General features: G+C 57.0%; 3 protein-coding genes across 6 annotated transcripts; 2 read left to right on the top strand and 1 right to left on the bottom strand.

The window, feature by feature from the left end:
* The first annotated feature begins 233 nt into the window (after window positions 1-233).
* On the top strand, window positions 234-1,749 carry MZB1 (marginal zone B and B1 cell specific protein). The gene is given in 5 exon segments (XM_027705105.1): window positions 234-298; window positions 300-426; window positions 714-820; window positions 1,294-1,398; window positions 1,489-1,749. Coding segments are annotated over 5 exon segments (585 nt in total). The 3' UTR covers window positions 1,670-1,749.
* A 305-nt stretch (window positions 1,750-2,054) lies between these two features.
* Window positions 2,055-6,553, top strand: SLC23A1 (solute carrier family 23 member 1). Of its 4 annotated transcripts, none has more exons than XM_027705094.1 (15): window positions 2,055-2,148; window positions 2,647-2,718; window positions 2,936-3,037; window positions 3,149-3,306; window positions 3,382-3,470; window positions 3,552-3,619; window positions 3,705-3,886; window positions 3,986-4,106; window positions 4,210-4,366; window positions 4,547-4,694; window positions 4,813-4,918; window positions 4,996-5,125; window positions 5,339-5,482; window positions 5,625-5,720; window positions 5,854-6,553. In XM_027705094.1, exons 1-15 carry the CDS (start codon window positions 2,113-2,115, stop codon window positions 6,096-6,098), a joined length of 1,854 nt encoding a protein of 617 aa, XP_027560895.1. In that variant the 5' UTR covers window positions 2,055-2,112; the 3' UTR covers window positions 6,099-6,553. The 4 variants fall into 4 exon arrangements, with proteins under 4 accessions (XP_027560895.1, XP_027560894.1, XP_027560893.1 ...); XM_027705093.1 differs by having other exon boundaries at window positions 2,933-3,037; XM_027705092.1 differs by having other exon boundaries at window positions 2,068-2,148; window positions 2,572-2,718.
* Window positions 6,554-8,157: 1,604 nt separating this feature from the next.
* On the bottom strand, window positions 8,158-16,616 carry PAIP2 (poly(A) binding protein interacting protein 2). Its single transcript, XM_027705108.1, has 4 exons — window positions 16,512-16,616; window positions 12,877-13,042; window positions 10,453-10,632; window positions 8,158-9,290 (listed from the first exon to the last, which is right to left on the bottom strand). The coding sequence occupies exons 2-4, from the start codon at window positions 13,012-13,014 to the stop codon at window positions 9,225-9,227; spliced, it is 384 nt and encodes a 127-aa protein (XP_027560909.1). The 5' UTR covers window positions 13,015-13,042; window positions 16,512-16,616; the 3' UTR covers window positions 8,158-9,224.
* Between the last annotated feature and the right edge of the window lie 1,622 nt (window positions 16,617-18,238).

Below are 18,238 nucleotides of genomic sequence, written 5' to 3'. Positions count from 1 at the left end.
CGGGAAGGATTTGGGTGGAGGAGGAGGGATGAGTCGTTACAGGACTGAACGACACCACAAACCTCCCTGAGAGAGGGCGCTTGGTGGGGGGGCGGGGGACACCCACGCACACACTCCCCTTCCTGCCCCGGGCCGGATGCAGGTGCGTTGGCCCCGGGGAGTTTAAAGCCACCCTGCAGCTCCCTCAGTGCTTTCAGCAGCAGGGCAGGATGGGGCCGGCGGGGAGAGGCGGGATGGGGCCGGTGCTGGCGGCGTGGCTGGCCCTGAGCCTGCTGGGGGGGATGGGGGCCGAAGGGGACGTGCGGGGACCCCCCCGCCGCCCGGTCCCACTCCGTCCCCGCGCCCCAGCTCAGCCCCGAGGAGCAGCTCTCGCCCCACATGCCCGAGTCCCTGCGCTGTGATGCCTGCAAAGCCATCGCCTTCCAGGTGGGGATGGGGGAGATGGACCCCCAGGACTGCAAGTGAGAACCCTTACAGGGCTGCTTCAGCCTGGGGAGATGCTGCCGGCTCCCCTGGGCACCCCACTGATGCATATCCACGCATTGGCACCCCAAAGGGCCCTTGGGGCTCCTCATGGACCCACCAACCCCTGCAATAGTGCTGCAGGTGCCAGGGCCACAAGGAAGGGGGTGCAGATTCCAATCCTGCTTGGGAGCAGGGTCATGGAGAGGCTGCCACCCTCACTGCCCAGATTCTGCTCTTTTTCACCCCAGATTGAGGAGCAGCTGAGCAGGGCGGAGGGGAAGGTGGGCAGGAAGGCGCTGAAGGAGTCCGACTACATGGAGGTGCTGGAGAGGAGCTGCTCACAGGGCTGGGAGAGGTGAGTGGCGTGTCCCTGGAAATGGGGTTGACCCCAGGGATGGAGTTTGCCCAGGGATTAAACTGTCACCAGGGTGTGTCCCCAAGGATGGAGGTCTTCCTAGGGATCAGAGTCCCCAGTGACAGGGGTGCCCCAGGCACCAGGGTATTCCTAGGGTCAGGATGTCCCCAGGAATGGGAGTGTTCCCAGGGATTAGGGTGTCCCCCAGGATGGGGATGCCCCAGGCATAGATATGTCCACAGGGATAGGGGTATCCCTAGGAATCAGGGTGTCACCAAGGATGGGAGTGTCCTCAGGGATGGGGGTTCCCCAGGGATCAGAGTGTCCACAAAGATGGGGGTGCCCCAGGGACCAGGGTGTCCCCAGAGATTGGGGTGCCCCAGGGATCAGGGTATCCCCCGGGATCAAGGTGTCCCCAGGGATAGGGGTGTCCTCAGGGACCCTTTCTTCTCCCGCTCCCCCTCTCCCCGCAGTTACGGGGTGCAGGAGCTGGACGGGCAGAAGCGCCTGGCGGGGCCGGGGCTGCCCAGCCAGGAGCCCGTGAGTGTGATGGTGTCGGGGGGACCGTGGCCGGGCAGGTAAGTGCGGGTTTGGCAACGCGGGGGGGTCCGGGCACTGTCCCCCCAGCAGGGCGGGGGATGCAGCGTGACCACCCCGGCTCCTCGCAGGCTCTCCAAGATGTGCCACGGCTACGTGGGCGAGCAGGGGGAGGCGCAGATCTACGAGAGCCACCGGCGGGGCCCGGCGGCGCTGCGGGAGCTGCTGTGCCACGGGGACAAGGGGCCCTGCGGCGGCGGCGGCAAGGCCGGGGCGCCCGCCCGCCCCAAGGCGCTGCAGAACGAGCTGTAGCCCCGGCGCGGTTAATGCTTAATGCCCCGGCGACCTTCGGAGCCGACTTCGTCCCCGGCGGGAGCCGACACGTGCCGGGCGGTGGGCGCCCTCCCGGTGTCGCCGCTGTCGCCGCTGTCCCTCGACGCGCAGCCCGGGGGAGATGCGGCAGCAGCCGCTGTCCCGCCCGGCCGGACCCCCGGCGAGCCGGGGAATTACTCTGTAACCCACCGGCTCTAATGTTTCACGACGCGGTGCTCCCGGCGGGTGCAGCCCTAATTAAAGCAGTTAATGGCTGATCCGTCCCGGGGCTGCGCTCCCTGGTTTCACAACCCGCAGCCAATGGCCGCCCTCCCGCCCGCCGCCCCTGCCACCGCCACCGCCCGGGAGGTGACTAAAGTCCTTCCCACGGCCATAAAACCCCCCGAGCGGTGACATCGCTGCCGGGGACGCGTCGCCGGAGGATGGGGACCCGCTCGGGGGACCGGGCTCAGCCCCAGGTGAACGCAGCCTCCGTCCCTGTCCCCATCCCCATCCCTTGGTCACATCCCGGGGCGGCGGGGAGGGAGGTGGTGACCAGGGGTTTTGACTCCGGCGATGGCCAGCGCAGGGTCAGGATGCCCTGCTGGGGCTGGCAAAGGGCGGGATGAGCCTGGGAACTGCGGGGAATCCTGGGACCAACGGGACAGGCAGAGATGCTGCGGCTGGGACTGGTTTGTGCCAGCTTTCCCAGCACCTGCAGGGTGGTCTAGGCACCCTAGGGCCAGTAGGAACCCCCCTCCACACTTTCCAGGGGCAAACCATCACAGAGGGACCAGCGGGTTTTGGAGCCTAGACCCCTTTTGAGGGTCAGAGGTGGTGCCGGGTGGGACTGAGCAGACACACAGGCTGAGCCATGGCCTGGTGTCCCCCCACATCCCCAGGGCAGAGCCCAGCCCTGTTCCCATGGGACACCCAGGCCCACACTGACCCAGCCCCCACCTCACCCTCACTGCCAGAATGGGAACTTGGCTCAGGCTCCTGCTGGCTCCTCACAGACCCCCGGGAAGGAGCTGCCTGCGGCGGGCAGGGTGAGTACTGGGGCACCCCACGGGCAGCACAGCACCCCAAATCCATCTGTAACGCACCATGGGATGCAGACCAGCCGGCCAGGACCTCTCACCATCCCTGAAGGCACGGGGGCTCCCACGGGGCAGCCTGTGCCACCTATGGGGACAGTGTGGGGTGCCAGTCCCTGCCCCCAGTCCCCTGGGTGAGCCAGGGCTGAGCTGTGCCCCCACACAGCAGGACCCGAGGGTGGGCACCAGGCCCCCCCGGCCGGAGGTGGACATGCTCTACAAGATTGAGGACGTGCCTCCCTGGTATCTCTGCATCCTGCTCGGCTTCCAGGTACAGCCTGGAAAGGGGGGAGCCCCACTGGCAGATCCCAAGCCCCTGCTCCCTGTGCCATGAGGCACCCCATGGCCCCCCCAACCCTGCTGAGCCCCCCTCGCCCCCCAGCACTACCTGACCTGCTTCAGCGGCACCATCGCCGTCCCGTTCCTGCTGGCCGAGAGCATGTGCGTGGGCAAGGACCAGCTCACCGTCAGCTACCTCATCGGCACCATCTTCACCTGTGTGGGCATCACCACCCTCATCCAGACCACCGTGGGCATCAGGTAGAGCCGTGGCCCCGGCGGGACCCCCTGCCCACCCCGGGGCCGCGGGCGCAGGATCCCCTCTCGTCCCCCCAGGCTGCCCCTCTTCCAGGCGAGCGCTCTGGCCTTCCTCGTCCCTGCCAAGTCCATCCTGGCCCTGGAGAAGTGGCGATGCCCTCCTGAAGGTGAGGGCAGAGGGGGTGCGGGGGGGGTGTCCAGCTGCTCCCTGCCCCCCCCGGGATCACCTCACCCCCCTCCATCCCCAGAGCAGATCTACGGCAACTGGTCACTGCCGCTCAACACCTCCCACATCTGGCAGCCCCGCATGCGAGAGGTACATCCCGCCACCACCGCTGGGGAACTCCAAAACCCCTGGCAGGCTGCTGACCCTCCTCCCTTCACCTCTCTATGCCCTGCAGATCCAGGGGGCCATCATGGTGTCCAGCCTGGTGGAGGTGGTCATCGGGCTGCTGGGGCTCCCCGGGGCGCTGCTCAGCTACATCGGGCCGCTGACCGTCACCCCCACCGTGTCCCTCATCGGACTGTCCGTGTTCCAGGCGGCCGGCGAGCGCGCCGGCTCCCACTGGGGCATCGCTGTGATGTACGGCACAGGGACGGGGGGGACGGGGGGCAGGGTTGTCCAACACGCAGCCAGGAGGACGCCAGGGGCACGAGGGACCCTGTGTTTTTCTTCCCCCAGGACCATCCTGCTGATCGTGCTGTTTGCCCAGTACCTGCGGCAGGTTGCCATCTGCCTGCCCGGCTACCGCCGGGGCCACGGCTTCGTCCTGTTTCGCTTCCAGATCTTCAAGATGTTCCCGGTAGGGACTGGCTGGGAGCATCCTGGAGTGCCCCCCAAATCCCTCCTTTTCCAAGCATGGGTTTGTAAGCACTGCAGATGCTTCCCTGGTCTCTGCCCTGCAGATCATCCTGGCCATCATGGTGGTGTGGCTGTTCTGTTACGTGCTGACCCGCACCGGTGTCTTCCCCAGCCAGCCCGAGGAATATGGGTACAAGGCCAGGACAGACGCCCGGGGGGAGATCCTGTCCGTGGCCCCCTGGTTCCGGGTTCCCTACCCCTGTGAGTGCCTGGCAGCCCCGTGGGGCTGGGCCTCCCGATACCCCTTTGCCCTGGGGGATGTGGGGAGCTGGTGTAGCATCACCGGGGCTGGGGAACACCCGTGGGGGACCCCAAAGCGGTGAGCACCAGGGAGGCCTGAGGTGGCCCCCAACCCTGACCTCCTGCTCTGACCCCGGGCAGGCCAGTGGGGTCTGCCCACAGTGACGTCGGCGGCCGTGCTGGGCATGTTCAGTGCCACACTGGCGGGTATCATCGAGTCCATCGGGGACTACTACTCCTGTGCCCGGCTGGCAGGGGCCCCCCCGCCCCCCGTGCATGCCATTAACAGGTACAGCCAGCTGTTGCCCCTCCACGGTACCCCGCTCACACCGTGGCATCCCTGGAGACCGGTCAGGGACGCCACAGGAGAGTGGGATGGGAACCAGCCCGACCGCGTTGTTCCCCAGGGGCATTTTCACCGAGGGCATCTCCTGCATCATCGCGGGGCTGCTGGGAACCGGCAACGGCTCCACCTCCTCCAGCCCCAACATCGGCGTCCTGGGCATCACCAAGGTACCGGGGCCGGGGAGGGGTCCCGGCTCGGCCATTGGGCGCGGGCACCGTCACCACCTGCCGCTGTCTCTGTGCAGATTGGGAGCAGGAGGGTGATCCAGTATGGGGCCGGGATTATGCTCGTGTTGGGGACGGTCGGCAAGTTCACGGCGCTCTTCGCCTCCCTGCCCGACCCCGTCCTCGGCGGGATGTTCTGCACCTTATTCGGTAACTGCGCCGCAGCCGCCCCCAAACCCGGAGCGCTGCTCTCAGCAGCCCTGGGCCATGTGCCCGCAGATTTTGGGGCTGTTGAGCCCAAGGGATGCAGGGCAGTTTTGGGTGGGACCGTGGCCGCCTCCCTGCACCCCTGCTGGGGCAGCCCCTCCCCGTGCCCGGCTCCCGCGGGCACCTCCGCCTGCATCGCCGCGTCTCTGCCGGCAGGAATGATCACGGCCGTCGGCCTCTCCAACCTGCAGTTCGTCGACATGAATTCATCCCGAAACCTCTTCGTGCTGGGCTTTGCCATGTTTTTCGGGCTCACGCTGCCAAACTACCTGGATTCTAACCCCGGGGCCATTAACACAGGTACCCTCAGCCACGAAAATCCCTTATTTGGGGTATTTAGGGAGAGAGGAGGGGGGACTTCCCGGGTGGTCTCCCACCTCAGGGAAGCACTTATTAATCAGTTCATGACAGCACAGCCCGGCTCCATCCCCCGCTCTCACAGGTGTCCCCGAGCTGGACCAGATCCTGACGGTGCTGCTCACCACGGAGATGTTCGTCGGGGGGACCATCGCCTTCGTCCTGGACAACACCATCCCGGGTAACTGCGACACACGGGGCCGGGGCGGGGGGGGTGAAGCAGGAAGGGCTGGGGGGCAGATTCGTGTCGGTTCGGAGCTGTCAGAGGGGCTGGCAGGGCGAGGGGGTGACACTGGGCATCGCGGCTGCCGCAGGGACGCAGGAGGAGCGAGGGCTGGTGCAGTGGAAGGCGGGAGCGCACTCGGACAGCACGGCCAGCGCCAGCCTCCGGAGCTACGACTTCCCGTTCGGGATGGGCGCGGTGCGCAGGGTGCGGTGGCTCCGGCGCGTGCCCGTGTGCCCGCTGTTCACGGGGTTCAAGGCCCGGGACCGCGGCGGCGGCGCGCCCGTGGATGGGCAGGACGGCACGGACGGGGTGTCGGTGTGCACCAAGGTCTGAGCGAGGGCAGGGCTCCTGCCCGGCGCTGGAGAGGCCAAGCCGAGCTCCCAGAGAGGCTCTTGGGGTCCATCAGCACCCGCCAAGGCCAAAGCCAAGGCTCCTGGTGCTCGGCTCGGACACAGGGATAGGGAAACGCAACGCTGCTCCTGGGGGACACCTCGAGCTCCGGGGGCACCAGCCTGGGAACTGCCACCCCCGTGCCTTGCTCCACCCCAACCTTCAGCCGGCTGAGGCTCATCCAGCGCTTGCTGAAGCCTGTCTGCCACCATTGGAGCCAGCCAGAGCCCCGGGGCCACCAACTCCCACCCAGGGCCATGGATTTCCATGCTGTGCCTCAGCCCTGGCAGGGTGACCCAGCACTGGTGCGGGCTTAGTGTGGGGCAGTGTCCAGACCAGCCTCAGGAAGCCTAATTTAAGATTATACATTAAAAGTAATAAAATATTCAAGCACACAAGCCCTACCAGTGTCTCTGCTGCCTCCTGCACCATTCCCTCAACCCTTCTGCGCTGCATCAGCACCTTTTTGTACTCCCTGCCAGGTTGCCCCACACAGAGACGCTGGATTTCATCCAGGTGGGCTCTGCCTTGACTCAGTGCAGCGGGAGAGGCAGCTCAGCACAAGCCCTTTGCAAACCCCTGGTCTGTGGGGAGCTCTGCAGAGCTGCCTTTGTCCTGGTTGTGCTGGTGACACTGCCTGGTGCCGGCAGTGGGTCCCCACCTGCAGGCACAGAGGTGGCTGATCAGGCCTGTTCCAGCTTCTTGTCCCCACAGCCCACTCCTGGGGCTGGAGCAGGAGTGAGAGGAAGCCTGGATGTGGTGCAAGTGCTGCTCAGCAGCAGCCTCAGCACCGGGTGCCACCAACCTCTGCTCCAGTCATATCCCAAACCCAGGGACAGGACAGCAGCAGCTCCATCCCAGTGGAGAGACCTCTCCAATAAACATCCCGGAGTTGGCTGGGATATGGAAGGGTGATAAAACCAATGTCAGGAGAGCAGCCCACGGCCAGGCAGGTGCTCCACATGCTGGCTCCTGGCTGCTGCATTCAGCTGCCACCACCCCAAGGTGACCATGGACCGGCCGAGGCTCATGGACAAGTTGCAGCCGCGCAGGGCTCGCTGGTGAAACTCTCCCACTCCTGATAAAAATCGGCTGTGGAGCAGTGGTGTGTTATTTCCTGCCTTTCTGTGTTTAGGTGCTCGACTCTAAACCATCTCCAGTGGGAATGCTGGGGTAGTTCTGCTGGCTCTGGGAAGGCCAGCTCTAATGTAGGGAAGGCAGAGCCCACGATAAGTGCAGCAACATTTCACAGAGCAACAGTAAAATGGGTTCATGTGCCTGAATTCCCCCACGAGGGAGGAGTTCTCCCTCCTGGAGTACAAACGATGTGGTTCTGCTGCAGGACAACACCTGCGGGAAGGCTCTGCCTCCCCCTCCAGCCCCGCAGAGCTCCAGCTCCTGAGGTGTTCCCGTTTGGTTTAATCGGAGCTTAAACCCAAAAGACATCAACAGCAAGGCTGGGGCTGTGCCGTGCAGGGCCAGGGTTGGACTCCGTGATCCTTGTGGGTCCAGCTTAGGATATTCCATGATTCATGGACGGCTAGGAAGCAGGAATTGACAGGACTGTTGCAGCCACCACACGCTGTGCCCATGCCAAGCACCAGGAGCAGCTTTATTGGAGCCATGAGGTGCTCCCAGGGCTGCCAGTGGGGCTGAGCCAGGATCAGTCACGGGGAGAACGAAGGGGGAGCACAGGGAGCGTGAGGAGAGAGAAATTCCCATGCCTGGAAGTGTCCATGGCCAGGCTGGATGGGGCTTGGAGCAACCTGGTCAAGTGGAAGGTGTCCCTGCCCATGGCAGGGAGTCAAAATGAATCTTTAAGGTCCCTTTCGACCCAAACAGTTCAGTGATTCCATGAAAAGATCAGAGTCCAGCTTCATCCAGGATCCTGGGCCATCAGGTTCCACAGCCTTCCAGGCACCACATCCAGTGCCAGCCCTCTCTGCAGGCGCTGCCAAGCGAGTTCCCGTGCGAGATGCCCATTCACGAGACAGCCACCACATCAGTTCTACTATTATTTATTTTTTTAAATATTTTTGAAAAAATATAATTTTTTTACAATATTTTCAACTTAAACACTATTCACACTGAACACGTATGGCAGCTTAACCTACCCAAATATGAAGTTTAAGAAGCCAAAACTGTTCTAGCTTTATTAAAAGAGGAAAAAAAAAAAACCAACCAAAAAAACCAAAAAAACCCCCAAAAAGTTGTTGTGCTGTAGACTATCGTGTAGTGATGATTAAACAAAGCAAGGGAAAAGCACCACTCAAATCACTAATGCTGGGGGTTGCCTGGTTAAATCCAGCTATGGAAAGTCGGATGCTAAGGGTTACATAGGCAGTGCTATGTACGGCACCGGGGTCTTGGAAGAAACTGTGATGAAAACTCACATTCCTTGAACATCATCGGGAAGTGGAACGTTTCTAACGCGGGAACACACTGCAAAGTACAGGGAATTTCTTCCTCCCAATCACTTGGCTGTTAGTTCAGTAGCTGAGATCTATGACTCTGTACAGGTCTGTAAGATTTGGGTTAAAGCTCACGATTTGGGTTAAAGCTCGAGCTGCTTCCCAGGAGCATGTTTTGTAAGGGGAAAATCAACATTAGTAACAACACTGATACCTCAAAGGAACATTAGCTAATTTGCATAACAATCAGATCTCCTCACTTTCATTTGGAAGTTAAGGCATCATCAGGTGCAAGCTAGCACCAGTTAACACATTTTTAGGTAAAAACAGACCATTCACCGCAAATTCCAAGTCCTGTTTAAAAAGTCAGAGTCTGCAGAAGGTTTTATTAACGTGGTACTTTGTCTCGACTGGTGCTTCTTACCTCACTGCCTCCTTTGCACAGAGCCAGGCCCGATTATGTTTCCATTAAACTTTTGACAGATTTACTTAATAACAGTCTCAGCACTTTTATTGAGCATGCAAGACTAACAAAACTTTGGCAATGCATAAGTGTAACACAGTGACAAGAAGAGAGAGCTTTTACAATTAAATCTTCTAATACTGGCTTCACAGTGTGGAAATTGTGCTACATCCACCAAAAGAGGGCCCAGTCTACTCAAATGTTTAAGTACTTCACCCCAGGAACAAACTCCTTTGCGTTTGGATTCAGATTACTCTTGACCTGAGGAAGGGAAAAACAGACATCGAGCTCAATCATTATTTTCATCTTCCATTTTCAAGCTGAAGACAAATCAGAGGCAGAGAGCATCAGGAACAGTCAGTAGTTTTAGAGGAACACTCAGGCATACATTTATCAGCAGTCTATGATGCCAAGAAAAGTCCACTCCCATGTGCTACTCCCTGAATTATCCATCCTTCCTCAGCTCCACCTGAAGTTTCAGCCAGAGGAGGGCTCAGGGAATAAGCAGCAAACCACAGGCATGCACCCAACACAGCAGCTTCCCCTCATGCTGAAATAGCCTTTTCTCAAGCTGAGCTGTTAAAACGTGCCATGAGGTTTTTTAATTTTGCTTATTTAAGCAAGAGGTGACTTGTTCCAGGAACTTCAGCCACTTCTGGGAATTTAATGTGTATGAACAGTGTATTGATTTTTTACATGTCTGTGTCTGTGACTATCCTGTCCTCCCCCTTGGCAAGCTGCTGCTGCTGCCCAGTGTCCTGCAGTTAGGAGGTGGGCACCAGCACCTTCAAAATGAGCTCTTTATCACAAAGAAACTGAGGATTAGGCTTTTCTGTTCTTAATTGAGTCTGAAACTGCTGCCTGAAGCTGTTTTAGCTTGCAAAAGTCGGAGTCTGCATCTGAATCCCACAGCAATTTTGTGACAGGATGGTGTGGGTTTTGTACTCTGTATCAGGAACAGAGTACTTCTGAGTTGTGAGGGAAAATAAGTACACACTGCCTTTTCCTTTGAGTTAAGCTCTGGACAGAAGTCAGACAGCAAAAAGAGGGAAATATCACAGTTTGGCTGCTTTCCCCTTCCTTAGAATTTCTACAGTTCTCCCAGTCCCAAGCAGACCCTGGGCCAGGGCTCAGTGAGAGGTGCCCAGTGACCCTCTCACTGTGTGCTTTCATAACCCCACACACACCCAGAGCCTCTTGAACTTGTGCCATGGACTGGGAAAGGCTCCACGTGGGCATGAAAAAACACCAAATAGGTCAGGTCCCATGAGGACACATCCCCTACCCACGCACCCCACCCCACAGCCAGGCACCTTTAACAGGCTCAGCCCTCCTGTAAAGGACTCTCTCTTGCCCTTAGCAGCAGTAAAACCCAGTCTTGGACAAACACTCAAGTTTTAGAAACAGGAGAAACTGAATTTACCACCAGATCCTCCAGCGATGAGCTGTCACTGATAACAAGGTCATTGAACTGGTCCTGGATTTGATCCATTGTTTGTGGGAGATCACGGGCTGGAATAAACCACTCGTGCTCCTCCTCCTCTTCCAGCATCTCCTGGAAACAGCGCTCGATAAATTCTTCTTCCCACAACTCCTCTTCGATCTGTCCAAGAGAAGGATCTGCTTCAGCAACAAACATTACTGACGGCTTGGGGGGTTTTTATTCCCAGGTGTGTGCCCCCAGCTGACCTTCTTCCCAGCTATCCAACAGGACCCCAGCCTAGCACCATGCCCAGGTGGCAGGAAGGCCATCAGCTAGCATTTAACAGTGCTTTGTCCCAGGAACTTGGGAAAAGGGAATGGCATGAGGACAACCCCAGCCCCAGCTGTTTTGTTTGCAGCTTATTATGAACTCAAGGAGAAGGAAAATGTTGGTTCCAAGCAAAAATTCCAGTTGTACCAACTAGTCTGGACTGAACTTGCTGCAAGTATGAGGAAGGGAACTGTGCCAACGCACACAGCTGGGCACACTCCCCAGGAAAGTGTCCTACGGGACTCCTGGGGGGAAAACAACCACTGCCTTGGAACAAGCAGCAACTCCTTGGCTGTGTGTTCACCCACTGTGGTTCTCCTTGGGAACCCCACCTGATCTCAGCAGCTGTCAGGAATGCAGCCCTGTTGTCCTGAGAGCAGGACAAACCAAGCCATGCAGAACTGACCAGTGCAGAGATTAAAGCAAAGTTTTGTTTGGTTGTTCAGTAAACAAGCTTTGGAGGGAGTTCATCCCACAAGTTTTCCAAGTCCTGCATCAGAGTGCTTAGCACTGGAAAGCCGGGAAACAGAAGCTGGTGTGAATGACTTCCCAGACATTAGGGAGTGGAAAAATGATTCAGGACAGATTTAGAAGTTCACCCAGTGGAAGCTCAAACAAGTTTTCCTATTTGTCCTTCACTCTGAAATCAAACACCTCCTCAAATTTCCTGGAGCAGAAATTCAGCTACACAAACACCAAACCGAAAATGCTAATGCCAGAATTCAGGATTCCTGTGAAATCTGCGTCCCTGTCCGTGGGGCAAACACACCCACGAGCTCACCTGGTGCTCTGGGGAAGAGGGACTCATCACCATGTGCTCCCAGCCACTGCCCAGGCACTCCAAGCCCCGCCTGGAATGCTGACTCAGTGCTTCCCCAAAGCAGCACTCCGGTGTGGATGGCACCTCCCATCCATCCCAGTGGGATGGCACTGCCTCTGTCCTGCACACCGTGGGCACACAGCCACAGGCTCGTGTTACAGCAGGGCTTGCCCAGCTCCTGGGGTTTGGTTACAGCCTGTACCCCTACAGGTGCCTCAATGGCAGCTCCTGGAGTACTAAATAACATTTAATTCCCTAAATGTTTGGAAATTAGCACTGCCTGTTGGTGTTTTCCAGCCCAAGTTTAACTTGCTCAGGCTCCCAGAGGGCTGTGCCTGCAGCAGGTGGTGACCAGGCTGCCACTGGTGTTTGCCTGCCTGAGATGTCCCTTCTCCTGTCACGCTCCCACCTTTCCTCTGCTCTGACAACGGAGTCCGTGCCTGAAAAATCAGCTCCAGAGAACTACACACCCCATTTGCCAAACACAGCACAGTTCCCAGGGGCAAAAAGCCACCAAACAGGAAACAATGCACAAGGGGATAGAGTTTTTGGGAGCACACCTGACTTTAGATGAGCTCAGTGCCCCCCTGCAGAGAGCTGCTGCCATGTCTGATGTTGGCAGCTCAGCCACAGCTGCCGGAGCACAGACATGGAGTGCACAGAGCATGGTGGGAATGGGAAAGGGGCATGGAATGAGGTGGGCTGTTCCCAGCCTCCACAGGAGAGGGAATGGTGGCCTGATGCCAGGTGGCAGAGGAAGGGAAGGCTTCCTCCCCACCCCATGGAGAAGGCCAGCTCAAAGGCACTTGGGTACTAAACAATGGGCAGGATTGTCACCCAACAGCTCTGTCCTCCCACTCCTTGTGGAACAGCAGTGCTGCTCCCGAGGCAGCTGTGCACCTGGAATTACCAGCTCAGGACTATCACAGCCAGCATGCCCACACACGTCCAGCTCCCGGCCCAGCCCTTCCCAACCACCACACACATCTGTCAACAGTTTTTTTTCCCCCTCCCTCCTGGAGGAGTACGGAATTAATGGATGCATCAGAACATGCTGTACCTCCTGTATTTTCCACTGAGACTACAGAAAATCAGTATTTATTGCCAGAGAAAGGGAGGCTTGTCTGTTCCCCAGGATGACTCTCAGGGCTGATCTAAACCCTCCTCCCCCCAGGACTGCCAGTCTCGTACCCCAGCTGCCAATCCCTGGCACTGCCCCTTCAGCCAGACAGTGACCAGGCAAGTGACAGGCTGTGGAAGAGGGGAGGACTTGCCTGCCTGTTGAACTCCTCCTCGTTCTCCATCCACATGTACTCGGCGAAGGGGTTGTCGTCCTCGTGGGAGTGCCCGTTGATGATCACGTCCTCGCTGATGATACTGGGGCTGGTGCTGCTGCGACTTGGGTCCTTCATGGCTGCGACCCCGATCCCAAACCTGCAACTGAGGGGCACAGCAAGTCAGCACGGGCACACCCCTCAGCCCCTGCACCAGCCCAGCCCCAGGGAAGCAAGGCTGCACCTGCATTTGGAGGCTCCAGGCAGCTTCTCCCCCACTGCAGCAGAGCTCCGAGATCACAAGTATCACTGACACCATTCCCATTGTGTGCACAGTCCACTGACAAATTAATTTCCCAAATTAAACCTCACTAAAGCCAATGAAAAGTGACAGGAAAAAACAGGAAGCGCACGGACTTGGCGGTAGGAAAGTGTTTAAGGCAACATTCCAAATGAGAATTTGTTTTCCAAAGCACTTTTGAGTGTTGTGTGTGATGGCACAAGCCAAGTTTCACTGCTGGGAAGCCTCATGGGGAAAGAAGCAACCAGGCACTGACCCCGTGCAGGGCCAAGTTCTCAGAGCTGCTCTGGGAGACAAAGGCCACTGCCTGGGGAGCCCCAGGTGAAGACAACATCAGGAGGCGCTGGAAGAGAGTTCCTGCCTCTCCTCTCACTTTCCACCATGGACTGAGCCTGGAGAGCTCTCAGCATGCCCTGGATATGTGATAGGCCTGAGCTCCAGGAACAAAGGTACAGTTGGCAAGCGAGGTCTGTTCCACCTAGTGAGGGTCCAAAGCAGGATAAATCCTAAATTTGGCCTGAATCCCTGTCCCAGGAATGGCTTGAGCCGCTCCACCAGGCCATGAGCTGGAGCTCATCACCCTGGGCTCAGAGCCCCAGGGCTGCTCACACAAATCCTGGTGTGTTCTGAGGTGAGTGAGACAACACTGCTGCCCTTCCTGTACCTGCTCCAGTACAGAGATCAATGCTGCAAAAGTTGAGTATTTTTTGGATACTGATCCTGCTAGTATTAATTCTTTTAAAAAGAGTATACAAAGCGAGGCAAGGAGCTCAAAAAACCACCCAAATTTCAGTGTTTTTCTTGTGCTAAAATTCGCAATGAAAGGATGCAGCAGAGAGGGAAAATATTTTTATTTTATTTTCAAAACACCATTTTAGCTCCTTGCCTGCATATCAAAGAGTGACTAATTCAGAGAAGGGGGTGTCAAATTACAGCCTCGTCTTTTAATTACAGTTCAAGGGCTTCTCATGTAACACCTCACATTTTCTCTTTGGATTCCACTTGGTCCTGTTATCTAAGGAATTAATGCAAGTTTTGGGTCAAAATTCTTGATAATACCAGGTCAAAAACCTGCCACATCCAAAGGACCCATTAAGGAAAGCACGAAGAAGGGGGAACCTGCCTGGATTCCTGCTCTATTCCAGGTTTTTAAATCAAAGGCAACCCCCAGCATGGGAAGTCACTGCAGCTCCCTGGGAAGTGCCACAAATGGGAGCAGATCCCTGGTATTCCAGCAAGGGAAAACAGGTTCTTTTTGATGTTCTTTCAAAACAAACTTGCTAAGGATTATTGGCAGCGTTTAACATAAAACAGGAAAGGACAGTGCATTTAACATCCCAATTCAAGCTTGAAATTGCTTTAAGCCACTTCAGCTGTTCCCAGGCCAACACATGGGATGGAGTGCAGGAAATAGAGCCTAAAAAGCTTAATTTCTTTTTTTTTTTTTCTCTGGCAGGCTTTTCCACCTTTCCCTTTGTGTAGCTCATCTGATATTCCTATTCCCCTGAAGGAAAGTGCCTCAGCAGTGTGAGGAACTCAGGCAGCTCCTGCACAAAGGTGACTGTACCCAGACAAGTCAGAAAGGTAAAAATAATTAAAAAAAAAACAAACCAACCCCAAACCAGCAAACCAACCCTACTTGTTTCTGTAAAAGCTTGGAAGGTTCATTTGTTGAATCATGGGCTGCTTTTCCCATTCCTGAAGCCTTCCCACGAAACACAAGCTAAAGCTTTGGGAGGCAGGGGAGGGAAGTCCAGCTTGGACCAAACCAGCTTTGTCCATCACTGCCCCAGGACAACGGGGATGAGGAGGTTCCAGCAGCACCTCAGGCCCAACCTGAATATCTGATTTTTTTCTGATGAACCCCCAAGCCCACTCATGTATTTCCCACAGGAAAACATTCCAACCAACACTTATCCTGCGGGAACAGTGAGGAATCCCCAGGCCAGTCCTTCACAACACTCCTGATTTCATTTTCTGCAGCTTCCAATAAAACAAATAAATCTTCCCATCCCTACATTTTAAGACACGGATGAGCTGCTTTCTGTGATCACGTGTGAGGACAAGATCGGTCCTGTTTCCCTGGTGTTGGATACAACATTTCAGTCAGGAGCTGCAGGGAATTCTGAGGGGGAAGAGCCAAATGCCACTTCAGACTTGCAAAAAGTCCCAATCTAGGCAGGCTGCTGCAGAAAACAAACCCAGTGCCAGGCTACACTGCTGGGAACAAAAATAACACCTTTTCCATCTGGGAGTAGGTGGGAAGAAGAGGAGCTCAAAGCTCCTTACACTGGAAGAGGAAATGTAACACTGGTAGTGCTGAGGAATAGAAAACAGGGAGGATTCTGCCACAGGGACACCCTGTGAGGTTCTGACCCAAATTACTCCAGGATTTTGGTGGGGAGTGGGAGTGAGGCAAGAAAAACACTCCAAGTGCAGAAGGAAAGACATGAAAAAAAAAAAAGGATTTTTATCTTAGGAATTAAATGAGAAATTACAAATCCTGTAACAACAGGGCTTTCAGTGAACTCTGTTTCCTGTATGGAGGGTGCAGCTCGTTGCTCAACATCCCTAATTTACTGGTTTCCCTGAATTCTGCTGCAGTTACAGCCACGAAGAGTCCCGGCCCGACCATCATTAAAATTCAGGCCTTTGTGACTGAAGATTCTGCATTTACAACCCAGTCACGAAAGAAGATTATCCACCGCCCACTCCGGAGGTGAGGTCAGACCTAAACCCGCACAGCGCCCCGGGCCTCACCCGCGAGGGGAAAAACTGAGCAAAAACTGGAGTAAAAAATGAAGATATTTGCTTCAAGCACCCAAGAGCAACACGTGAGGGGTTTAGTGGCCGCTGAAGATTAAGGAAAGGCGTTTTACAGCCCTGCGAGTTGTTTATCAGGCGGTGATTCCTCCCAGAACCAGCAGTGTGGCCGAGCTCCCCCTTATCAGTTTAGATTAGCACAGTTATCGACGTAGCTCATTAAACCCGTCTAATAGGCGCATTTCTTAATCATTTCACGCGAGGCGCGGGTTTATATATGATATAAAGGCCTCCGAGCGCTGCGCTGAGTTTTACGGACCAGCGAGGCGGTGTCTGTGGGAGCAGCGTGTGTCAGACCCCCCTCACGGTGCCGCTGTCTCGGTCCCGGGGCCGCCCCCGCTTTGTTGCGGCCCGGCGGCCCCCGCAGGCCCCGGATGGCGCCGCAGACAATACCGAGGGGCGGCCCCGCCGCGGGGGGTGGAGGCCGCGGCCCGGCGGCGGCACCGCCTCAGGGGAGGGGGCGGCGCCCTCCGCCCCCCCCAGCCAGCCGGGGCCGTCCCCCGGCGCTCACCTGCGGTGTCAGAGGAGCCGCCGGCGCTCCGCCGTGTCCCGCCCGGCCGCACCGGCCCCACCGGCCCCGCTCGGCTCCGCGCTCGGCCCGGCCCGGCCCGCTCCGCCACACACCGCGGCACGCGCGTCACTTCCGCCAACGCCGGCGCGCGCACGCCACGCCCCCGCCCCTCCCCGGCGCGCGCCCGGCCGGGCCCTCGGAGGTGTGGGGTGGGAATGGGGAGGGGCGGCGCGAGGCATGCCGGGACGCGGAGTCTTTTTCGCGCCTACCCGGCGCGGGGCGTGCCGGGAGCTGTAGTCCCGCGCGCGGCGCCTAGCGGCCATTTCGCGCGGCGCACGCTGGGCACGTCGGGAACAGCAGGCCGGCGGGGCGGCCGCCATCTTGTGGCGCCGGCAGTGTTCCACAACATCCCTCGGTGCTCAGAGAGCGGTCCCCACACACCCCTCAGTGCTTCTAAATGGGGGTCCCCAGCACCGCCGGTACTCACTGAAGGATCCCCGAACCCCCCTCGGTGCTCATTGAGGGGTCCCTGAACATCCCCCGGTGCCCATAAAAGGGGGTCCCCAAACACCCCCCCCAGTTTCTGGGACCCACGTTGTGTGTGCAGGCTTCAACCCCATTTACCAAACGTGCTGAAAAAGCAATTTTTAGTCTCTTCTCAGGACAAGGTGGGGATGACTCTCATGCCCCACTCTGCCCACCCCTGCCCTCGGTGCTCTGCGAGGCTCGGTCGCTTCCAGGCCGAGCTTCACAACCTCCCTGAGGCAAAGAAACCACATACCAAGGGAGTCAAAGGCCCTTAGAGCCATCGAAGTTTGAAACGAATAAAATCTGGAGTCACCAACCCCCTCGGGACACCTGCCCCAGCTGTAACATGGGAAACGTGTGGCACAAAAACATCTCGAGGTGCAACTGCAAAGCCCCAAAGTGTGTGTCAGTGACAGGAATCAGTGGACAGGCACCGGAGTCCCTGGAATTTGTTAGTGGTGAAGGGGTTACCAGACATGAGCAGCTTTTTAGGCTCAGCCCTAGTCAGTGAGCTCGGCCAAACTCTTAGAAAGGCTCCTCTGCCATCAAACCCACCCCTTTAGGCTGCCTGGGAATCAGGACAGGGCTATCTGAGGATAAGAATCTCATTAGCATTCCTCTGCTCAGCCCTTTCCTTCCTTCATCCTAAATTTTAGTAAGGGACAACTAACCCTACAGGATTTTCTGGGGAGCGATTCTCCCTTGAATAATGTGTTTATACCGATTTTATTGGTCACCAGCTTGTTCCCGGGGCCTGTCACACATTTACTGCAAAAATACCCCTGCAAGGATCATCATTAAAAAGATCAGTACTATGCTCTTCCTACTCTTAGTTTCACAACAACTTCCAGCTCTACAAATCCAGCAGGATGTGATTTTTCTCATCTCTACCAGAGGCTTTTCTTTCTACTCATTTCCACAGCAAAGAGCACCCTCCAGGGTTACTCCTGCTGGAATTCACGTATGGAAGCTGGCAGGTAAATTGCAGAGCCCAACATTTCCTTACTCCTTCACAATACAGATACAGTTATTTCAAATAATAAGCAGCCCATAGCACCAATATGTGTGTCTGGCATCTGTCCTCAAGATCAAGTTCTTCTGAAACCTTTTCCTCAGGAATTAGGGTAAGGGATGTTTTCTCTCTGACCTCTGCGTGGACACAGAAGACACTTTGCAGAAGCAGAGTGGGTTTGACTTAT

The sequence above is a fragment of the Neopelma chrysocephalum genome, unplaced genomic scaffold (genome assembly GCF_003984885.1).
Source record: "Neopelma chrysocephalum unplaced genomic scaffold, ASM398488v2 Primary Assembly neopelma1_319, whole genome shotgun sequence".
Classification (NCBI taxonomy): domain Eukaryota; kingdom Metazoa; phylum Chordata; class Aves; order Passeriformes; family Pipridae; genus Neopelma; species Neopelma chrysocephalum.
This window is presented reverse-complemented; position numbering and strand designations above follow the sequence as displayed.